Consider the following 25,017-nt stretch of genomic DNA (forward strand, 5'->3'; position numbering starts at 1 on the left):
AGGCAACAGGGAGTTTCTTAGAGGGGTGACATGGTCAGGCCTGCATTTTAGGAAAATCATTTTGATGGCTGAGTGGAGGATGGATTGGAATGGGGAGAGACTGGAGGTAGGCAAACCCCCCAGCAGCTCTTACAGTAATCCAGGCCTGAGGAGAGGAGGGCTTGCCCCAGTGAGTTGGCCATGTAAGAGGAGAGAAGGGGGTGGATTGGAGAGAGGGTGCAAAAGTGCAATGGACAGAACTTGGCAATAGTGTGGATATGGGGGGAGGTGGTTAGAGGTGGGGAGGAATCCAGGATGACTCCTCGCTTGTGAGCCTGAGGGACTGGGAGGAAGGTGTTGCCCCCTACAGCAATAGAGAAATTGGGAGGAGGAAAGATGAGTTCTGTTTTGGATATATTATATCCTGGACATCCAGTTCAAGATGTCTGAAAGGCAGTTGGAGATGCTAGATTGGAGGTCATCAGAGAGATTGGGGCATGACAGGAATGATCAAGAAGTATGCACGGTGGGGCCCAGGCATGTCACTCGTACCACAGATGCTCCAAAGCTGCTGACATCCTGTTGATGTCATTGGGCGAGCTGCCTTCTCCATCCGTCTGGGTTCCTCTGTGACTTTCATCTCTCTGTTGAGCTGCTTTTTGCTGGATGCCTTCACTGTGGAAGCCCTCTGCTGCCGGAGATGATAGAAACTGCTGCTATGGACACCACATCTGCCACTCTTTGCTCCCATCTGCTGGTCTTCAAATACTATGTAGCTTTAAGGGTTTAAAACTAACCCTTGAGCTCTGATAGCCTTAGGGCTCACCTTTAACTCATGATACAAATGCCCTGGCACACTCACTAGCTACCTAGAGAAGCACTTAGGCATTTTTAGTTTGTCTTTGAAACTTTTTCTTCAAACGGGGTTTGAACTCCCAGATTCTAGTCTCCTATCTGACGTCGGGTTAGAAAATAACTGTATTCCCTGGATCATTACTCTGAGTCATTTCAAGTCATTCTGGGAACTTCACTTGGCAGAATTGCAAAGGAATTATGTGGTGTTTGGGTGATGAAACTTCAACCCCCCAAAATGTTGTGGCCTGCCATACAAAACAACAGAGAGGAATAGGCGAGGAGGACGACTTCCAGAATGGTGCTTTTGATCTCGCTCTTGCCTGGATTGTGCATTTTCTTGCTTGATCTCCATCTGCATCAGCTTCTGCTGGCTGGGCTCAGGAGGTCATTCCCACAGGTTGCTTCTTGGGGCATTTATAACTGCGCTGCTTCCAAACCACAGACTCCACTCTGTTTCTGGGTTTGCTGTGTGGCTCCTGCTTCTGAACGAAGGAAGGAGAGACAAATAAAAGGATGAGCCAGGGAAAGACAGGGACTGTTTTTATCTCAGCTTTGTGTAGTAATACATGTGTGCCCATATTCCCTTCAGAAGTCACACCCTTTGTCCCTCCCTTATTTTGTTGTTCTCCCCTCCGGGGTGTCTTCAGATCATAAGTGTGGATTCTCAAAATATGTAGATACAGGTGACATGCGTGACTAGAGAAAAGTACAGCCTGCCTCAGCGATGCTTCTGAGGCCTGCCTTCCCCTTCCCAATAGCATGTTGGCAATTCAAGGTTGGCTGCACTTTTCTCTGGTCTCTGAGAAAGACATCAGGCTAGAATTATACCTAACTGCCACTCCTCAAATGTCTCTGGTTTAGAAGTCCGCATCTGGTTGTTTTTAACTTATGCTTGCCAGCTTAGTTCCTACCCACCAGACTCTGGTTACACAAAAGACCACTGACAAACAGTGAATAGCAAGGAAATAGCAAGGAACCGGAGAATTGATACAGATCAGACTAGACCAAAGAATACATAAAAGGGAAGGAACTCTTCAGCAGGAAGCAAGATGTGGCTTGTTAACTCACACCAGGAGAGAGTGGGCCACTTAGAGGAGATCCATTCTGGTAGTCTCTAGGAATCCAAGCAAGTCCAGAAGTATAATGGGGGGGAAAAGTGAACAGTTCTTCAGTCATTCAAAACATGTCGGGTTTCTTCTGGGCAAGTCTTCCTTCTGCCAGTTCCTAATGAAGATTTCCAAGAAGATGAATGATATGATACAAGTGTTGCCTCAGGAAAATTAACCTGGCAGCATTATCTAGTGGAGATCAAGGGGGGAAGTCTGAAAGAGGAAACAAGAAGTACCTAACTTTAGGAAGCCACTGTAATAGCTTAGGTGTGAGGCAACAATTATACAGGTAGAAAACATCACCCTCAGCGTTCTCTCCACCAGACAGGAGTCATATCTTCCTCCACATATGCAGCAACATGCAAACTGCCCTAGACGTTGGTAGAAGCCAGATTACTGTATCTTCCTCAGCACCCAGCACAATGTTCTAGGCATATAGTAAGTGTTTCATAAATGTTGAATTAAAATTAAGCTTTCAGAGACAGCAAGAAGGCAAAAGTAAGAGGAGAGGGAAAGGGAGAGAGAGAGAGAGAAGAGACAGAGACAGAGAGACAGATTGAGAGATAAAGAGACAGAGAGAAAGAGAGAGACAGAGAAGAGAGAGAATATCAAAAAGGGCTATTTCAATTGAGCCATGAAGAAGTCAGTGTTTCCACGACCCCTCTCCCCTACTATTCCCCCCCAAAAAGCCACCAAAATTATAATTTGATCTTTGACTTTCCATCCAGGGTCATTGCTATAGGATTGACTAAGGTCAGTATCCATTGGTATTTCCACACCATTCAGTTGCTCATGGCCAGTGTCCTAGGCCTTGATACCTGCAAACATTACAAGGAGAGACAACACAATCTGGAGGAAACAGTCAAGAATTATCTGGATGAAAAGTTGTATTGTATCCTCAATGACATTTTTCATGTTCAGGTAATTGGGCAAATGCCAGTTTTGTTTTGCTTTGTTTTGAAAGAAATGCACATCATGGTGTTTAATGATTCCTGCTGGTTCCCTTTTGAATTCATATCCTTTGTTTCACCCTTATTCTTGTTGCTTTCATGCCCACAGTGTCTCCAGGGAGGAGCAAGTCTTCCAGTCCTACCTGACCTAAACCCACTTTCTTGGGAAAGCACAGAGGAGAGGGGGTGGGATGGGGAGGATGAGAAATGGCTTCTATAACAACATTAAAATGGTACATCTTGACCATTGACTCTTCTTTTTCCCCTTCTCATTTCCTTCCTAGACTTTGATAAAGGGCACAGAATCATTTTATTCTAACAGGAGGGTCACACCAGGGCTTGGATGCATCTTGCCTTGGAATTAATTGCTTTTCCTATATGCATTCCCCTAAACTCAAAACACTAACTGCTTTATTTCTAGTTCCCCTTGACACGGGAGGCTTGTACAATGACTGGAGCAAAAAAGGAAGACAAAATAGAAGCATTGTTTATGAACGTCCTGAAGGAGGTACGTGTTATCTCTGGGTCATTGGCAGGGGAATGGGGAATTGCCAATCCCCATGTGATGATAGGCAAGAGGCAAAGGGCATCAAGTCAAGTTGGCACTAAGCCTGTAGATAAATCTCCTGTGTATTCTACTCTGGAAGGGGTTGTTTTCCTTCCCTCTTTCAAGACCTCAAGCTGGAAATTAATTTGCAATTTAGAGTTGATAGAAGAGATTGCATAAGATTCCAGTGAAGAACTTAGGCTTTCTTTCCTTTCTTCTCTCTCTCTCTCCCTATATATATATATATATCTTACTTCCCTCCCTCCCTCCCTCTCTTCTTTCCTTCCTTCCTTTCCCTTTCTTTCTCTCTCTCTCTCTCTTTCTTTCCTTTCTTCCCCAACCTGTGATTTCAAAGTAAAAGGGAATGAATAATCTAGCAAGGCAGCTCTTTACAATTTCTGAGAGCTCTCATTGTGAAGAAGTACAGTTCTTTATAACCTGCCTGTCCCCTTTCTACTGCCCTAGTCTTTTTACCCCTTGCTCTCCTTCCCTATACTCTGAGATCCAATGACACTGGCCTCCTTGTTGTTCATTACAAGACATTCCTTCTAGTACTTAGAGCCAATTAGGTGGTGAAGTGGATAGAGCACTAGGCCCACAATCAGCAATATCAGAGTTCAAATCCAGCCTCAGATACTTATTAGCTTTGTGACCCTGGGTAAGTCACTTGACCTCTGTCTGCCTCAGTTTCCTCAACTGTAAAATGGGGATAATAATAATAACACCTACCTTCAGGATTGTTGTGAGAGTCAAATGAGAATGTTTATAAAGAGCTTTGCACATTGTCTGGCATGTAGTATATTTCCTCCCTTCCTTCCCCCAGTTCTGAGCATTTTCACAGGCTATTACCCGTATCCGAAATGCTCTCTTTCCTCATCTCTGCCTCCTTACATCACTGGTTTCTTTCAAGTCCCAGTTAAAATTCCACCATCTGCAAGAAACCTTGCCTGATTCCCCTTAATTCTAGAGCCTTTTTTCTGAGATTATCTCCCGCTTATCCTGTGTATATCTTGTTTGTAAATAGTTGTTTGCATGTCGTCTCCTCCATTAGTCCATGAGCTCCTTAAGAGCAAAGACTGTCTTCTGCCTCTCTTTGTATCCCTAGATACAAAGAGCACAGTGACAAGTATCCAGTAAGTGCTTAATAAATGCTTGTTGACTGACTGAATATTTAACTGGAATGTATTTCTCTGTAACTGTCTCCCCATTAGGCTAAACACCCCAAGTTCCCTTAAATGATGCTCAGTTGACATAGTTTCCAATGTTCTCACCTTCCCAGTGGCCAGTTTATTAATATCCTTCCTAAAACATAAGGCTCAGAACTAAAGACAAGGCGATGTGTCCAAGTCACTACGTGGCATGGTCACCATCCTCCACATTCTAAACACTGAGTTTGGTTGCCACAGCCAAAGATGGCACTAGCACTGTTTTTTCTACAGCAGAATCATCTCTATCACCACACCTTTCACATGTATTAGCCACCCTCTGAAGTTTATAAAGGAGTGTCCACATGATGCTGTTCACATAAAGCTGCAAGTTGGAGCATCCAGCCTGCTAAAACCTTTAGGTCTCTTTATTTATGTATAAAGAGGCTGTGGGATCAGGGAGTCGGTCAATAAGCAGATACTGTACCAAGCACTGAGGTAAAAGATAAGTCCTTGTCTTCAAGGCCATCATCTATTGGGAGAGAAACCACGCAAACAACTTTGTACAGGTAAGCTATACATAGGATGGAAAGGAGGTCGTCTACAGAAGGAAGGCATTAGAATTAAGAGGGATCAGGAAAGGCCTCCCATGAAAGAGGGGATCCTAGGACAATAGGACTAGAACTTAGAGCCTGACTTGTCCAACCTCTTCATTTTACAGGTGAGGAAACTGAGGCCCAGGGGTAGTAAGTGGCTTTCCTAAGGTTACACAGGTGGTGTCAGAAGTGAGATTTGAACATAGGTCCTCTATAACTCCAGAGGTGGTGACCATTGCGTTGTGCAATACCGCTTTCTGGTTGTGACAAGGGTCTGGTGTCTGTGCAGAGTGCTGGGTGAGGGAGCTTGCTTCTGGGAGAATCATGATGACTCTCCTGGAGAGACCGTGGAGCAGGCGCTGGCCAAGGTGTTGTAGAGGAGGCATTCACAAAGGGGTCAGCATCAGCTGTCAATTCCTTAGTTCCTGGTTAGAAGTCTGGAGGTCAGGAAGACCTGAGTTCAAATCTTGCCTCAGACTTTTACTAGTTATGTGACCCTGGGCAAGTCATTTAACCTCTTTCTGCCTCAGTTTCCTCATCTGTAAAATAGGGATAATGATATCACCTACATTCCAGGGTTTTTGTAAGGACCAAATGCAATCATCATTGTCAGATGCTTAGCACAGTACCTGGTATATAGTAAGCACTGTATAAATGTTAGCTATCATCATCATCATTATTGCTGTTATAATTATTATTTGCTCTTGGGATATCTCAGTGACTTCTTCACTCATGGATACTGGAGAAAAGCCATTCTGCAAGGGAAGAGGCCTTAGGGCCTTCTCTCTTAGGCTGTGTGGCTCCCAGAAACAGGCCTTGGTCCTTGGCCTCCTTGTTGACTTTCCCTTCTGCATGAAAGAAATAGAGTCCTCAGCCTTGAAAGCTTAGCAGAGGGAGGCATAGGAATCCAAGGGCCTCAGTCTTCCTGGTGCTTTACAGCCAGGGCGTCACTGATGCCTGGACGGCAGAGGGCAGCCTCTGGCCAGCAGGAGCTGAGTTAAAGACTCATCCAGCCCCCACGCTGCATCATCATGTGAAATTAATGGGGCCAGGTTTTCAGGAGGGAATGGCACACTTACAAAAACGTGCTGCACAGTGGAGAACAAAACATTGAAAACATGTTAATGTTAAACATGTTCTTCCCTGACTATAACATGTTAAAAAATTATATCCAATTAAAAGGATTGGGGAAAAAAGCACTAAAAGGTAATTGGCGGCTTAATCTCAAAGAATTGATGAATTAAAGAACAAAGAATATAAATAATAGATAATTCCATCAAAGAAAGTGACAGTTGGACAAAATACCAAATTTTTTAGGATGCAGCCAAAGCAGGCTCTAGGAGAAAATTTATATCTCTATACTTTCATCAACAAAAGAAAGAAAAGATCAATAATTGGGTATGAAATTAAAAACACTGGAAAAATAACCAAAAATTACAACTAGACATCAAAATATAAATTCTGAAAATCAAAGAAGAGATTGTTGATAAAATTTAAAGCAAAATAAAATAAAGTAAAATAAATAAAATAAATAAAAGTAGCTGACAGAAAATACTAAATAATATAATAGATGAACCACTGAGTAGTCTAGTGCTTAAAAAACAAGACTAAATTACCAGTACCAAAAGAAAAAAAGACAAATTCACAACAAATGAAGAAGAAACAATGGAAATTATTAGAAACTATTTTCCTCAAATGTATACTAATAAAAGTAACAAGAATATTTTTAAAAATGTAAAATGCATAGCTTAACCCAATTTCAGAAAAAGAAATTTAGCAAGTTACAAACGAACTCCTAAAGGTTAAAAACCAACCAACCAACCAACCCAAGAAAAGATGCATTTACAAGTTTTAGCAAATAGTCAAAGAACAATGAATTCCAATGTTCCATAAGCTTAGGGGTGTGCTGGGGCCAGCTCACACCAAGACCAATTGTTAAATTTTCTGTGTGAGCATTTACACCTTGAAAATTAGCAAAGGCTACAGGTCAAGGCTTGACTTATTGTTTTGTTGATTGTCTAGACTTAAGAAAGTGATGGAATAAAAGTTAAATTAATTAAGATTAAATATAAAAGGTGTTGTGTGGACATTCCCCCCCTCTATTATTAAATATTTATCAGTTCCCTCCTACATAAATTCTTTGTAAAAATAGGAAAAGCCATCCTATCAAATTCTTTCTTCACCACACAATTATGGTATTACTATTTAAACCCTCAGAGAGAACAAACAGAAAGAAACCTATAGACCAAAGTACTGAATAAATAAATTTTTCAATAAAATATTAGCCACATACAATATTAGCCCATACAATATGTATTGAAACTCCCGTTTGGTTTTTACCATGGATGGAAGGTTGTTTCAATATTAGTACACTCGAAGCCCAGAGTGACTCAAGAAAGCCCCTCACACAGGAGAGGGCATTCATCTCCACTAATTAGGAGAGAATCCCATGGCAAATGGGCTCTGGAATTGGGTTTACATTCACAGAATGGAAAAAGTTGAACTTTATTATTACTATAACTTGGATATGTATTTTTGAATATGTCAGAAAGTGAAGAGAAAGGAATAGTATTGACTGAAGCCTTTTCCTAATTAAACAAAACAAAATAAGAACGTTCTTTTGGAAGGAGTTGGAAAGGAAAGGAGTGTCCTTCGTTCCGAGAACAAATACTACTGACACTTACATACAGATCTACTGAGTGTATATCTTCATGAGAATACTACTTTTCAGACAAAAGGTTTTGTTCAGAAGGCATAAGTTGGGGGTGAGATATTAACAAATTATTTACTTGGCTTGAAAATAAGGTAAAGTCAATAGGAAAAAAGTATCTGCCCATGAAGGAGAGAGAGAGCATGCCTTTTATTGGTATTTGGTTCCCTTTGCCTTGTTATGTGTTTTTTTTTCTCACACCATGGATTTGTTTACTTGTTTAAGTTTTTAGAATTTTTAGAATTCTTATGCCTTTATCCTTCCCAAGCTGATTTTATAATATATGTTTGTTATATGTCTATCCTTTACCTGTCCCCACCTCAAGTAATGTTGTTAAAATCAGGGACTGGGTCGTTTTCATCTTCATTTTTTAATGTCCAGTGCTTGCAAAAAGGATGCGCTTAATAAATGTTTGCTTAATTAGACTAAATGTCATGCAAACTTCCTCTGGAAAATGGCTTTGGTTTAGCGCAAGATTATGGCTTATATCTGTTCAGAACGCACTTACCCATTGCCACCTGGTGGCAATTAAAAATATTACAGGGGAGATTGAAAGGAATAGGAAATTCAGTTCATGCCAGACTCCAAACCAGGGTAGCAGCTGGTAGTTACCAATTGAGATACCTTGACAGTATGTCAAAGAAAAAATATTAATGCTGTAATCTGCCATTAAAAAGTATTTTAACATTATTTTAGATTCAAATATTTCTGGCTTAAAGAGAGAAATGTTCAAACTGGCGTACTTCCTCCATGCCTTCAGATCTCTCTCTACCCTAAGACAATCTGAGGTACCACTTACAGGAATCTTGGAGAAAAAAGCCACAATATGAAAGCATGGTTTTGTATTAACATTCCAAAACAATAATCACTAACAATAGTCATTTAATCTTCAACTAGAACCACCCTATTCCCACTTGGATCATTCTCTTCAAAGGACTGAAAGGGATTCTCAATGACCAATATCCTAACACCTATTAATTAAAAAGACAGCACTAACTCTAGGTGGGTCTTAGCCCAAACAAAGACTTGCAGGGTTGGTGAAACTAATGATCTTTCATTCTTTAGCATTTTATTTTTTCACCAGTTACAGGTAAAAACAATTTTTAACATTCATTTTTAAAACTTTGAGTTCTAAATTCTCTCCCTTCCTTCCCCCATCCCCCAATTGAGAAGGCAAGCAGTTTGGATATAGGCTATACATGTGTAGACATGCAAAAAATTTCTATAATAGTCATGTGAAAGAAAACATAGACTAAAAAATAAAAATAAAGAAAGTAAAAAACAAAAAAAAAGTGTGGGAAGCTAATGATCTTAACAAAACAAGACATACCATTTCTTCAAAGTTTGGTTATCTGCCTTGATCCCAATTTCCTAATCCCTTTTGCTCTTAACCGACTTTATCCAAGCAGATAAGCCTGGAAAGGACTTTTAGACTACAGCAATGTTTCTTTCTTAATATTTCTAGAGAAACCAAAAAGGAAGTTTTAAAATATGCTTCTGGAGTAGCTAGTGGATAGAATGATGAGCTTGGATCAGGAAGATCTGAGTTAAAAGCCAGCCCCAGAAACTTACTAGCTGTGTAACCCTGGGGAAGTCACTTAACCCTTATCTGCCTCAGTTCCATATCTGTAAAATGGGGGCACACTGGAGAAAGAAACGGCAAACCACTCCAGTATCTTTGCCAAGAAAACCCCATGGACAAAGGGTTATGGGGTCACAAAGAGTCAGTCATGACAAGCATATGACTAATCATGTGAAGTGCTTACACTGGCTTAGACAGTAAAACCTTTAAAACTAATTGGTGAAAGAATTGTCTATATTAGAAAAAGTGTGTTATCTATTTTAGTGCAATTGTATTAATATTTACTACTGTAACTCATTATTTAGATGCAATTTTATTAATATTGACTACCATAACTCAAACTTAGAAAACAAAGTGATATCAAATAGATATCCTCATAAGTGTAAATATATTGATAAGATAAAAATGATCTTCAATTAGCATGCCAAGTATTTAAATGTAAACATTTTTAAATAGAAGTTCTTTCTCCCTCTGATTTTGTTTACACTATGAATTTGTACTGCCCAAATGTTCATAAATTTCAAATGAGTAGAAATGGAATTCTTGAGATTTTATTGTATTTGAGAGGTGTTCTTTAGAATCGATCACTTTTAATTGCAAGCACAACAAATCCATGCACATACACACTCTTCCCATGTAATCATGAAAATTGAAATCTACACCAATTTGGGTTTTGTCTTCCCTGCCTTGTTCAGACAAGTAAAGATGAAAAGCTCATTTTCATTATTGATGAAGCCCAGTATATTGACATAACCTCTTGGGAATTCTTGGAGAAGCTGATCCAGAAACTCAATGTGTTCCTTATCATGTCGCTGTCTCCTTTCACCAACACCCCTTGCCAATCTGCTATTGCCATCATGAAGAATCGGAACACTACCTATATCATCATTGGTGAGATAAGTTCAAAAGATATACGGTCCAAGGTCTGTCTTGACCTCAATGTGGCCAGCATCCCCAAAGAGCTGGAAATGTAAGTGACCCCATTCTTACTCTGGGACTTTGGTAACTAATGCCTCAAAACAGGTCAGGAAATCCTGAGTGAAAAAAGAGAAAATAGCTATCATCCTCACATTTGGGCTCTATTCCAAATGATGGTGGTCTAAGAACATAGGAGAGCAGATCTGAGAGGGCAAGGTCAAGTGGCCCATCCACCACTGCCTTCTGAAAGGATCATGAGGCTGATTAGTTACTTATCTGGCTGCTCTCCAATATACATTTAAAAATTAGGTATCAAACTATAGCTATGGTCTTCTTTTACTTCTGATCACCCACTGTAATGGTGTGAATAATTTATAGCCCGAAGGGCTCCATCCCTTAGAAACAATTTGCTTTCATTCTCCAACTGCAGAATCCATTGATTCTGGAGAATCCTGTGTGGTATGTAGTGTTATGATTGTTAGGACCATTATTATTATTAGGACCATTATAAGGAACTGATTATTATAATAGCTACTGGTCCCCCACCCCTATCCCACCTGAGATATTGCCCACTCTGACTTCTGCTTAGGATTCTTCTGCCTTTGCTTAGTGGCAGAAGACCATAAATATCACTTCCCTTTTCTCCTAACACAAAATGGTAGTCAAGGTTATGTGCTCAGTTCAACTGCAAAGAGGCATCATTGTGAACAAGAGTCAGGAGGCAAAGTGGCAAACTCTGGTACAAAGACCACCATCTCTACCATCTCTGAAGACTGCTTGGCTCCTGGTCACCCTTAAGGATCCAGATTTATACAAGAGTGGGTTCGGTCTGGGTCTAGGATCTGCAGCCAGATCCTCACATTTAATCAGAAGCAATACTCTGTAGTGTTTGGGGAGTGATGCTGCCCCAGAATTAGCTGGGATCTTCTGAGAGCTTCTCAGGACATTACTGAACCCTTCCTGCCCAGTCAGTCAGGGTGAGTCAGATAGGATTCTGGGGGGCTGAGGATTATGACTAATTGTACCTTCTTATTTTCACTTTGCCTTTCTATATAGGCTGTTCCAAAAATCTTAGTCTAGTGTTAAGCTTTCATAATTTCAGTAGTATAAATGCTACAAACTTAGAAAAAAAAATCATTTGAAAGGTTAATGATTTACATTTAAAAATACTTTAAATATTTAAATTAAATTAAATTTAAAATGTGTCATTAAAATTCAATGTAGCTGTGGTCTTGTGCCATATAGACATTGTTTTAGTTGATTTTTAAACTTTGCAAAAACTTTCATCAGTGGTTGCCCAGTGACTGAAAGGACTGTATTTGAAGTCCTAGCCTTAGGAGCATTCAAAGAATAAGGTTTTGATGCATATGCTTCAGGTTTGACTTGACCCCACAATAGAAGTCAAATGGAGCTAGATCAGATGACTAAGGTGGCCAAGACAGAAGACCTCCTCTATAGATCCCCCAGACTGAGGAAGTATCATCCAGAAACTCCTTCACATGCACTGAATAATGACAGGGTACCCCATCTTGTTAAAATAAAATTTAAAATTTATTATTTAAAACTCACAAAACAAGCTTGAAAATAATTAAATAATTGAACTTTCAAATGATTTTGGGAGGATAATTTTATAGCTTTTACTTTTGAGATTTTTAAAACTTAAAATTGCACTAAGACTTTTGGGACACTATCTAATTCTAAAACTGGTAAAGACCTTTGAGAAGTCATGTATCTCTCAGCAGGATTGCACCCAAACAAACAAAAATGATGGAATTCTATTCCTAGGGTTGAGAAGGAAACTTGGTTGATCAAGAAGGGGATGGTGTGGTAGTTACAGCTCCAATGCCATTCTTTTTTTAAAGTTAAAAGGGGCTTTCTCTATACCATGAGGTGAAGATGGCATTTTGCCCTTCACTATTGCCACATAGGATTAGCACTGCCCCTCGTCCTACCTCTCCTACCCTCTACTGGAACATATTGGTCAGGCTTGAGAGCAGCTTGGTCAGCAGCTTGAGAAGCAGGAAGAAGGCTTTGTTTGGGGTATAGTTTTCCTTAATGTCAATTTGTTGGGAAAAGAGAGAGAGAAGTCAACCTAGGAGGAGATAAATGGAAGGTAGAAGTGGGTGCTAAGTTGATAGAAGAAAATTGAAAAAGGGTTTGGAAACTAGGGGGAGACAGAGATGGAAGGGCCATATAAAGAGAAGGGCGGGAGGAGAAAAGAGAAATGAAGTGATCAAAGAAAGGTCATGGTCCAGGTCAGTGGTGTCCAACTCAGAAAGAAACCCTGAGGATCCCTGCAGACCACACGTTTGACTTAGAAAGCCACATGTTACCATTATTTGTGTTCTTTTGTATATTTATTTATTTTGTTAAATTGCCGGGGACAACGGCTGCCCATTTTGATGTGAATACAAACAGTACCCTAAGGGTTAAAAATAATGTTAAGGGTTGCCTTTTCAGTACTTTTCCAATACTTTTCCAGCCCCTCCTGAGCTTTAGAGCTCCTAAAGTCCTTTCCCCCTTATCTTGAAATGCCATAAGACTTCTTATCTTGTAAGACCCAAAAGAATTGTGGGTTTGTTTTTCCTTATCCTTTGTCCCCCCACCCTTCTTATCCTGTCAACCATCTTCCTCATTCTGTGTCATAAAATTCTTCCTTAATCTTCAGCCACCATAAAACCCTGAAACTATATCATCATCCTGAACATTTACAGGCTTTCTGTCTATATAAGCCTAGTTCTCCAAATATCAATACCTTTCTTACTCAGCCCCATGGCTATAGTAAAAAGGTCAATGTGTGTAGCTTTCCCATAATAAAGCTCCCATTGGTTAAGAGAAAGTTGTCGAAATGAATTCTTTCACACCTGAACCCGCTCTCCCAAATCTGACCTCAACAGTTTGATACCTCTGCTTCTACTTAAATGATGGTTTGCTGTTCAATTCATCCTCCTCTGGTCATCGTACCTCTGCTTCACCAGGGTATTCCAAGAAGAGCATTAAAGAAAGAAAGAGGGTGGGAGTGAGGAAGAGGAGCAAGGGAGGAGAAAAGATTAAGGGGGAGGAGGGAGGAATTGAGGCCATTTCCCTATAAGTTTTCTGGTGATCAGGAAGCTGTGAGGAAAAATTCCAATTTATACTAACCCCCTCCCATCTCCCCTGTACCAGAGAAAATTTTTCAACGTAAGTAAATTTCCCATTGCTTCTTTTTACAGGTACCTAGTGGAAGGAAGCTGTGGGATTCCATTTTATTGCGAAGAACTGTTAAAAAATCTTGACCATCATAAGGTGCTCATTGTCCATCAATATCAGCCAGAAGAAAAGTCCAAAGTGAGCTGGCATGCCCTGTTCAGTAAGTCACACACAATGAGTTTTTTCTCCCTTTATTTCCCCATGTAAATCTCTTCTCAGAAGGAGAAGAGTATTCTGTGATGTGTGGTATGTTCACATGGGTTGAAGAAATCACCCACCAATCCTCAGCTAGTCATTCATGCAAGTCATATTTCCTTTACTGATTGCAGAGGAGAGACCCACTGCAGACTCCAAGGCTGGTTTGAACAGCAATAATTTCTCAGTAGGTAGAGCAAAGCAAGATTAATCCTGGGGAAACAGAATCAAATGATAAGAGAAGCAAAGGACAGGGATGAGAGAGCATAAAAACTGGGGAAGATTAATCAACCTATAGAACCACATGTGGTTCAATATGGGCATATATGGGTAGCTAGGTGGCATAGTGAATAGAGAACTGGGCCTGGAATCAGGAAGACCTAAATTCAGATCTGGCCTCAGACACTTACTAGCTGTAAGACCCTGGGGAAGTCATTGAATCCTGTTTGCCTCATTTTCCTCATCTGCAAAATGAGCTGGAGAAGGAAATGGCAAACCACTCCAATATGTTTGCCAAGAAAACCCAAAGATGTCATAAAGAGTAGAACACAACTGTAGAATGACTGAACAACAACAAAAGAACCACCTATGAAATTAGAGGCTAGGTTCAGGGGTGAACTCCTGAGATCAGTAAACTCCTTGAAGTGTATTCAGAAATAGGTAAAATATTCATGAATAACAGGCTATAAAAAAATTATACAAGCAAATATTTAAGTCTTAGAGGCAGCTAGGCAGCAGTGGATAAAATGCTGGGCCTAGTGCCAAGAAGACCTAAATTCAATTCTGGCCTCTGGCACTTACTAGCTGTGTGACCCTAGGCAAGTCACTTGCCCTCTGTCTGCCTCAGTTTACTTACCTGTAAAATAGGACAGTAATAGCACGTTCCTTTTAGGGTTGTGGTGAGGATCACATGAGATATTTGTAAAGTCCTCAGCATTTAAGGCCTTCTACAAATGTGATCTCAATCTACCTTTCAACCTTTAGTGTGTTTTTAAAAAAAATTATTCTTTACATTTACATTATGGTAGTCACCATGTATTATGTTTTCCTGGTTCAGCTTGGTTTAGGTCATATACATTTTCACATGTTTTTTCTGAATTCCTCATATTTGTTTCTTTCAGTTCAATAAAACTCTATTACATCCATGTACCACAATTTATTTTGCCATTTCCCAATCAATAAACAACCATTTTGTTTCCAGTTCTTTGCTATCATAAAATTGGTATATTTTGATATGTATGGGGCCTTTCTTTTTCAGACCGTCTTTTGGTATGTGCCTAGCAGTGAGATCTCTAGGTCAAACAGAATGGATATTTAAGCCAATTTTCAAAAACAGTTACAAATTGTTTTCCAGAATGGTTGGATGATTTTACAAAAACTGGTGTATTAGTTGGCCTGTCTTTCCACAGTCCCTCCAACATTAACCATTTTCCTCCTTCTCCTCTCTTGCCACCTTGCCAATCTGCAGAAAACTCTGCCCCAATTTCCTGCTTTCCTGATTGAAGACTACTTCCCCTTGGAACAACATTTGAACATGGACTCCAGTGGTGCTTTACCATGTGTATGCCAAGACTGACTCTCCAGATTCTTCTTCCTCCTCACCTAGAAATTTCGCTCTAGCCACCTTCCCCCATCTTGTAGTTATTGTATATATTGTTTTTCTGGCACTTCTCACTTCATTAGCATTAGCTCCTATGTCTTCCTATATTTCTTTGAGTTCTTGATATATTTCATTGTATGCAATAATATCCCATTCTTATACCATACTCTTGCTTAACTATTCACTAATCAGTAGGCAACCAGTTTGTTTCTAGTTCTTTACAACCATTTAAAGTGTGGCTATGTGCATTTTGGTGTATATGGGACATTTCTTTCCGTTTTCAATCTCCTTGAGGTATATATGTCCAGCAGCAGGACCTCAGGGTCGTTTTGTAAAGACATAATATTAATTTATTTTCCAAAGTGATCAGACCAATTCACACCAATTCCATCTATTTCCTTATGTTTTTAAAATTATGTGACTTTTTATATTTAGACCATGTCCATTTGAAACTTATAGTGGTATTATTACATGTAAGTTGCAGACCTAAACTTATTTTTTTGTCAAACTGCTTTCCAGTTTCCCAGTTTATCACACCCTAAGGCATTGAGTTAAATTGTTTCTGATTTTTACTATGAGTCTGTTCCATTGACATACTTAAAAATTTTTTAAAATAAGTTTCAAATAGTATTAATGACTGCTGCTTGGTAATAGTCAATAATCAATAACCATTTGTTGAGTGCCTACTATGTGCTAGGTACTGTGCTAAGTCCTGGGGATACAAATACAGAGAGAGAGAGAGAGAGAGAGAGAGAGAGAGAGAGAAAGCTAGCCCCTGCCCTCAAGGAGCTTGCAATCTAAGGGGGAAGACAAAACAGAAAAGGAAACTGAGAAACAGTGGAGAGGGTAGCTGGGTAAGTTACCCAACTCTGGAGCATCATAGAAAAGTCAGAGAAGTTCCAGAGTAACACGGCCAGATGACAAATGAGAAGATGTCCTGAGCTGAGATCTTCCACTCTCCAGTTAGAGTAGTGATGAGGTAGACTACCCAGGCTAATGAGATTCGACAGGATGATGAGGTTCTCCCAATAATGAGCTTTCTGGGGCATGAGGAAGTTGCTAGAGCAGCCCCACAAGAGGGCAGCCAGGTCAGAAATGAGTCTGAGGTCTGGAAATGCTATTCCCCCTATTCCATCTTTTAAAAACTGTTTTCCTTGGGATTCTTGTCCTTTTTGTTCCTCCAAAAGAATTGTTATTATATTATCTAGTTCTGTAACTCCTTGGTGGTTTGATTGATATAGCAATAAATCTGTAGAAGAGTTTAGATAGTATTTTTGACAGCAAATTTATTGCTATTGAAATAATCAGATTGATTCTGTATCATCTTTTTTTTTTTAATTTTTAGGCAAGTGAGGTTAAGTGACTTGCCCAGGGTCACACAACTGGGAAGTGTCAAGTGTTTGGTCTGAGGCTGGATTTGAACTCAGGTTCTCCCTACTTCAGGGCCTGTGCTCTATCACTGCGCCACCTCGTTGCCCCTTCTGTATCATCTTTTAACTGATCCTATTTACAATTAATTGATTTTGTCCTCTTAACTGCCTAAGTGAGGGTTCTTTGTCTCTGAACTTAGTTCAGAAATTCAGCAGGTCCGTAATGAGTTAAGTTTAGAAATCCAATTCTGCTAATCACTGTTGTATTCTTATATCAAGGACATCTGTTATGCTTGAGGGAAGCAGGTGGACACCAGGGAGTCTGGTTTAGTGTCTTTACATGACCAAGCTGTCCTTCAAGAACGTCTGGTTTGTTTTCCAAAGAAATCGGATCCACTACGTCTAACCTTGCAGGTGGACTCAATGATCATTTCTTAGTCACAACCAATCACATTGTCCTCCACACCTCAGCCCTGTAACCAGTCATACTGATTTTGCCATTCATGATGTTGAGCTCTTTTAACCAATCATAACTTGTTCCACACCTACAAAGTCCTGTTCTTTGTTCTGTACTCTCCCAAACTATAAAAGACACCTTGCTGAGGAAGCTGAGATCCTGTTTATTGGTAAATTTGTGCTTTACTAATAGATTGATCATGCTGAGAACTTTGTGCCTCAGTCTACTTTAATTCTGTTACACCATATTCATCAGTCCTTACTTTTAACTGCTTCTCTATATTAAACCCTCTGCTCTAAGCCAAACTTCCTTACTCATTGTCCCTCAAATATCCTTTCTCTATGACTTTGCCCATGCCATTCTCTCTGCCCAGATTGCTTTCTCTCATTATGCCCAAAGAGCTATGAAATTGTGTATACCCTCTGACTCAGCAATACCATTATTAGGTCTGTTTCCCAAGGGGATGAGGAGGGGCAGGGGCAGGAGGCAGGGTGAGGAACCTATATGCTCTAAAATATTTATAGCAGCCTCTTTGTGTTGGCAAAGAACTGGAAATTGAGGGGAAGCCCATCAATTTGGGAATGGCTAAACAAGTTATAGTATATGATTGTGATGAAATACTATTGTGCTATAAAAAGTGATGAGCAGGTTGATTTTAGAAAACTGATTTGTATAAAATAATGAAGAGTGAAATGAGCAGAACCAAGAGAGCATTGTATATAGTAACAGCAATATTGTTTGAAGAATAACTGTGAACAACTTAGCTGTTATAAGTATTATAAATATTCAGATCAGCTACAATGGACCTATGAAGGAAGATGCTATTTACCTTTGTCAAAGAAAAAACTGATAAACGGAAGTATGCATAGTATGGTTTTACATATGTGTGTATAGATATCTGTTTATCTATCTGTCTCAAATGGTGGCCTTCTCAGTCTGAGGTGGGGAGGGAGGGAGACAGTTCACAACTGAAAATGTACCAAAAAGTTAATTTAGTTTTTAAAAAAGAAAAAATATAGTACAAAACAAAACCAACAATATGCTACTTTTGTATTTGTAATTATTTATGTACATATCATCTCTCCAACTAGGTTATATGCTTCTGAATGGCAAGGGCTACATTTTAGACTTCTTGCTGTCCTCCACAGGGCTAAGCACTATACTTTGCACATTGTGGCTGCCCCATAAATAATTATAATTATTAGACTGACTGACTGAATGAATCTTGTGGTTTTCATTGCCAGTAAGGATGGCAATCAATGGTTAATTGCTACTGGGAAGCTTTCCCATTTTGTTACAGATCCAGGTCTAATAATAATACTTAAGTATATCAATATTACCAATTAAGAATACTTTCTATAATTTAATCTTCCACAGAGAGGATGTATCTGTATACATGTAGATATATACACATATGTGTATATATGTATACACACAATATGTGCATTTATATATACATCTACAATTTATATGTGCATATATACATATTTTGGGTTTTAGGAACATGCATATGTATAATATTTAATAGTGTAGCATAATATGTGATACAATATATTATATAAGTATATATAATCTGTGTGTGTGAGTACACATGAATAAAGCAAGCGTGTTTCACCTAGCAAGATAGTGTTCCTGAAAAAGAAAATTTTGAGTTGGGAAAAATTCTAATGGAATTAGGAATCCTTTTGTAAAATAAATAATTTTCCCTCAATTATTCTTTTTCCATAAATCTTGGTTTGCATTTATTGGGTTTACCTAAAGGAAAATCCACTTAGACCAGCAGCATTCTCTCTTTTACCTCCCCTTATGTCTATATAAACCCACAGAAAGTCTTTGTCTGCTGGTTACATGAGAGTGGCCTCAATTCCTCTCAGAACATCAAGATTAATAACAAAAGGGAATGAAATTAGGAATTTCCTTCATCTTTTCGCTTTCCTCCTCTATCTTCTCTTATTTTTGTTATTTCTCTACAGAAAACTACACTAAGCCCCAGATGAACATAAATCTATTTTCTTTCTCTTCCAAAGAGGATAGGATAAAAGTGTGTGACATTGCCCCTGGTGTCAGATTAAAAAATATGTCACCCCCATCAACATTAAAAGGTAAGGAAAAATAAGGCCTTTGTCTCCCTTAGTTTTGAAAAGCTAACTTCTAAGAAGAAAGAAAAAAATACTAGATCAAATCCTCCTTCTGTTCAGTTTTGGGCATAGCTCATTCTCCATTTGCAGTGTCTGTCCATGACATACAAGTATGTATGTGTGTGTATGCATATATGTATGTGTGTATGTATATGTGTATATATGTATATAGTACGTGCATATATATATATTATATATATATATATGTATAGATGTATATACATTCCATTCAACTGAATATCATAATCTAACTCAAATAGAATAGTATGGGGGGGGTCAGGAAATTGGCTTAGAAATCCACAAAATAACATTATTTATGTTGTATTGTATTTTTATTTATTCTGTTAAACATTTCTCAATTACATTTTAATCTGGTTCTGGCCCTGTTAGGGAGTTTTGCTGGCTTGAGAGGTATTCTTCATGCATCTGTTTTTCCTGCATAAATGGTTATCCCACACTTTTTTTTGAGTGATCATGACTTAACATAGAAGAATTATTCCCCAAAGTTTCTTTTAAAGCTATACTTCCCAGAGAATGTCGTGGTACCATAGAATGATAAGATTTTAGGAGGTAGAAGGGTACCTTGAAGATCATCCAGTCATTTTCTAGCAAAGGAAACTGACATGTAAAAAAGTGAAGTTACTCATATAAGGTCCCATAGCTAGTTAATGTAATATATATTCAACTCAATCTCCTGTGCCTTCTGCATCTCAATCTATAATAAGAACTGGTGTTCAAAATGATGACCTTAGGGCACCAAAGAATTACTAATCTTCAATGAAAGATTCAATTATATTTCATATATTGTATTTATTAAGATAAAAAAGTGGTGCAAAGCCAAGTCTGTTTTATTTGTTTGGGGTTTTTTGAGGGAAGGGGAAGGGGAAATAATGAGTTTTAAATCCTAGATATATACTGAATTGGAGGTTATAGAGAACTATCTAGCTAGAGATATCCAGCAAACAGTTGGACATTATGATACTAGAACTTGGGTGAGGGGTTTACTAGAGATATAGATTTGAAGATTTGGGAGTTATCAGCATAAAAGGACTAGTAGCGGAAGCCAGGGAGATGAATTAATTTCTGGGGAAGATAGCGCATAGCAAGAAGAGCAGAGAGGCCTGGGGCCTGAATATTAGAGAATTCCCTCAATTATGGGGTGGGAAGAAGAAGAGGAACTAGTGAGAGAGGCAGATGAGTTGAAAAGGTAGAGAGAAAACCATGGTAGTGTTCTTTCACAAAAGTCAAGGAGAGAGTTTCAAGAAGGAAAAGATGATTGACAGTGTCAAATATAGAAGTTAAAGAAAATAAGGCCTGAGAAAAGGTTACTGGATTTGGCAAGAACCTCTCTCCACACAAATCCTCCATTTCAGTCAGACCAGCCTCCTTTTTCAGAGCTAGTTCTGCCCTGTGTTTCAAATGGAGCCATTTGACTAGCCTTTAAACCTCTGGCTTTCATGAAATGGCCAATAATAGTCTCCAGCCCAAACCTCTATGACTCACTGTTAAGGTTGTGATGGCTTAGAATGAGTGTAAATAGCAATTGTTTTCTTTAAGGGTCTTTCCCACCCAGATTGATATTTCTGTGTGGTAAATTAAGCCATCTTTTGTCTCAATTCTTACTCAGCCCTTAGTCATTGAAATGGGTGTTTCCTCAGACTGAGTGAGGCCTGGGAAAGACTTGAATTTAGAAAGACCAGTCATCCTTCGCATCTTGGGCCACTGCCAGTTGTTTTGACTATCTTGCCACTGGACTCTGATGGCTGGAGGAGAGAGTGTGGCTGAAGTCTTTGCACCCCTCTGCCTTGCTTAAGTCCAGTTCACTTGCAAGTCAAGACATCATCCTCATGATGTCACTGGAAAACACAGGATGAACAGCAATAACCAGCCTCCTGATTCATCTCCCAACAAATACCCTTCCTTTCCTGAAATCTTTCATATCTTCCTCTCCAACAATCCAAATTCTGGTATATCCATTGAAAGGCAGCTTCATATAGTGGCTTTGTAGCCTAGAAGACCTGGTTTTGAAACCTGACTCAGAAACTTACTATGTGTGTGACCATGCCGAAGTTACTTGAAGTGGCTGATTCTCAGTCTGCTCTTCTCTCAGGGAGCTTGACCAGCTTCAAAATCACTGCTGGGTCTTCCTTACTCTTATGCAAAAATACAAAGAAAAACGAACTTTAACCTGAGAAGTCTAGTCTCTCAGGAAAGCAAACATCACCGGAATCCCTGAAAGGGACACATATACACACACACACACAAAGCATATTAAGGAGACCAGTCACCAGAGAAGTTGGGTCGAGGGTTTCCAGGAAGCTTGATTTCCATAGTAGTTCATTCATAGTTCCACATTTAGAATCTATCTCCAAGAAATCTTCCAGCTGCAGTGGTAGAGGAGTTGAGTCAAGATTATCAGTGATGCTTTTGAATTCCTTTACTGGGGCCTGGTAGCCAGGTTTTTGGGGGGATGTTACTGCTGCCCAGTCATTGACAATATCTTCATAGAGATAATTTTTCATTTCTTGATTTGCTACAATGTATGGGCTTCCTGACCCTAGACAATGCCTCTCTCTTCCTGTTAGCTCAGGACCACAGACAGCAGCTATTTGTCTTCACTAACAAAACTGCAGGTGTTTGAAGACAGCTACTGTGCAAACCCCACCCCGCCCCACTAAGTCAACCTGCATTTGTATGTGCCTTCTTGAGATTCCTTTAGCAATGATGATAATGACAGCTAACAGTGATACAGCTCTTGAAGATTTACGAAGAATTTTAAAATGTCTCATTTCATTCTTACAACAACCTTCAGTCAGTCAACATTTATTAAGCTGATGTTAAATGAACTACTATGTACCAAGGAATCATCATATTTTTTAACTCAAATTGCTTACTACGTAATTTAGCAATAAAAAAAGTAAATTTTGTGTCCCTGGCACTTAGTACTGTACCTGGCACATAGCAGGTACTGAGTAAATGCTTATTGGCAGATTGGTCGAGTAGGTGCCAAGATAAGGCAGTGTGCAGCTACAGTGTAGTAGACTATAAGCCAGGGAGACAAAAGGAGGCAGGAGACAGCTCCTGCCCTCAAGGAGCTCACAGCCTAATGGAACCTCGTGTCTGAAGCAGGACTTCAACGCAGGTCTTTCTGACTCCAGGTCCAGCACGCTGCGCCCTGCAGCCCCTGGTAGTTTGTTTCATAACATCCAATGTAGCAGCTGATTGTACCATCTTGTATTGTTCTAAAGTCGATAGATCATAAGCTTGTTGAAGGAAGAGCTGTCTTCCACTGCTTTTATATCCTTGTAAGTGATGCAGTAGGTAGAGAGTTAAACTTAGAGTCAGTAGGGCCTGGGTTTAATCATGCCTCAGACATTTATCAGCTGTGGGACTTGGGCAATTCATTTAACCTTTTCCAGCCTCAGTTTCTTCATCTGTAACATGGAGATCATAATAGCACCTACCCCTCAGGGTTATTGGGAGGATCTAATGAGATAATGTGTAAAGGGCTGTATAAATACAGGATATTATCATTAGATCTTTTCTATCCTTAATCTGGGTGCTGGGCCCAAAGTGGGTTCTAAAAATGTTTCTTAGAAGAAAACAAGCTTCCCTTTGGAGAACAAGAATGTTAGCTCTGACCTACTACATTACCTGATGTGGGCAGGTGACAATTTACATATTCTTTGGCTTTCCATTTGCAGAAATCTCCCTAGTCCAGTTAGATAGCATGAGCCTTTCTCAACAGATGTTGGTGAGGTGTGCTGCCATTATTGGACAGACCTTTACTACAGCACTGCTTTTTGAAATTCTCCCTTGTTGGAACATGAAGATGATGGTTGAAGCCCTGGCAACACTCGTTCAATCCAGCATCTTCTATTGCTTCCAGAGCCAAAAAGAGCTTCGACTGGCAGCCAAACGAAGGGGTGCCACTAGAGAGGTACATCACCGTTCCATGGCTTTGAAGGCCTCATCAGAGATAGGTGAGTTGGGCCAACTTTTTCCTGGAGTAAAACCACTCTCAATCCTAAAAAAGTCCATGTTAAATCAACAGGTAGCTTTTGCCTATGATCCAGCTAACAAAACTGTTCTGTTCCCTTTAGAAGGTAGAGAAGAAGATCAGCCATATGTACTAGAGAATGAAGTGACTCAGTGCCACATCTTGAGATTCTGCAAACCCATAATGCAGAAGACAGCCTATGAGCTATGGCTCAAGGATCAGAAAGCAGCTCTACATGTGAAATGTGCCCGCTTCCTAGAGGAAAGTGCTCACAAGTGTGAGCACTGTGGAAGCGGGGACTTCATCCCCTACCACCATTATGCTGTGGACATTCGGCTGAATACCTTAGACTTGGATACAGTTAAGAAGATGATTCATACCCATGGAGTTAAAAGTAAAATAATTTCATTCCTATCTAAAATAAAATGGGAACTCCAGAGATTGATTCTAGTATGGGATGAAGTCTGTAATGTTGTGCAACCTTAATCACAGTTGACTACATCTGGCTTAGACTTGAGGAATATCAGGTTTTGGTTTTGTTCAGTCATTTATCCCATGTCCAGCTCTTCATGACCCCATTTGGGGTTTTCTTGGCAGAGACACTGGTTTGCCATTTCCTTCTCCAGCTCATTTTATGGATGAGGAAACTGAGGCAAACATAAGTGACTTGCCAAGGGTTACACAGATCTGAACTCACGTCCTCCGGACTCCAGGCCTGGTACTCTATCCACTGTGCTACCTAGCTGCCCCAAATCAGGTTTGGGAGACATTTAAATTTGTTTCTACAGAAGGATGCAGAATTTCTTGAGGGGTGGGCAATCCTAGAGTCCCACAGCCATGAGGGGTCTTAGAAGTGATCTTGCCCAATCCCTACCTAAAGTTTGAATCTTCTCTACAGCATTAATAATCATTGTCTATATTCTGCTTAAACATCTCTAGGAATAGGCAACTTCTTTTCCTACAAGAAAACTACCTCATTGCCATATAGCATTTTTTAAAAAGTCTATCCTTGGATTGAGCCAAATCTGCCTCTGTACAACTGCCATCTCTTGGGTCTACTTCTGCCTTCTGAAGTCACACTGAAAAAGTCTCATCCCTTTTCCATATGACAACCTTTCATATACTTGAGTGCTAGGAGAGTACATTGCACACAGTAGGTATTTGAGAAATGCTTCTTGGGTTAAACTGAATACTCCTTGTAAACATATATTTTCCAAGTTAAACATCTCCAGTTCCCTCAGCAAATATAAATTGCCATACCATGAATATATTCAAGCTTACCCCATCCAGAACTGGACACAAAACTCCAGGTTTGGAGTACAATTGGACTGGTCACTTTCCTCACTTTGGACAATATACTCTTACTTACACAACCTGAGATTTTATTAACCCTTTTTAAAGTGAACATGTGTTGGTTTCTAGAGATAACTGTTTTCCTCAGTGGTCACAAACTATCTGTCTAATAATTCATTCTAGAATTTTGCCTAGGATTTGACATCAAATTCATTGGATTGTACTTTGCAGGATCTACCTTCTTCCCCCCCCCCTTTTTTTACAAATAGAAACAACTTTTTACTTCTTCTGTCTTTGCATCTGTGCCATTCTCTGTGACTTCTTCAAGACCATCAATCACATCCATGAATTCTTTCAAGACACTAGGTTGCAATTCAGCTAAGT

General features: G+C 39.6%; 1 protein-coding gene across 1 annotated transcript in view; it reads left to right on the forward strand.

The window, feature by feature from the left end:
- ADCY10 (adenylate cyclase 10) overlaps window positions 1-25,017 on the forward strand; it is a 134,104-nt gene that overhangs the window by 71,894 nt on the left and 37,193 nt on the right. The window contains exons 15-21 of the mRNA XM_078155791.1: window positions 2,672-2,864; window positions 3,315-3,401; window positions 10,169-10,443; window positions 13,604-13,740; window positions 19,176-19,304; window positions 23,045-23,323; window positions 23,444-23,734. Coding sequence (XP_078011917.1) covers window positions 2,672-2,864; window positions 3,315-3,401; window positions 10,169-10,443; window positions 13,604-13,740; window positions 19,176-19,304; window positions 23,045-23,323; window positions 23,444-23,734 — 1,391 coding nt within the window. The remainder of the gene's footprint in view (window positions 1-2,671; window positions 2,865-3,314; window positions 3,402-10,168; window positions 10,444-13,603; window positions 13,741-19,175; window positions 19,305-23,044; window positions 23,324-23,443; window positions 23,735-25,017) is intronic.

Source organism: Phascolarctos cinereus, unplaced genomic scaffold (assembly GCF_003287225.1).
Source record: "Phascolarctos cinereus isolate Bilbo 61053 unplaced genomic scaffold, phaCin_HiC Scaffold_5;HRSCAF=322, whole genome shotgun sequence".
NCBI classification, from domain to species: domain Eukaryota; kingdom Metazoa; phylum Chordata; class Mammalia; order Diprotodontia; family Phascolarctidae; genus Phascolarctos; species Phascolarctos cinereus.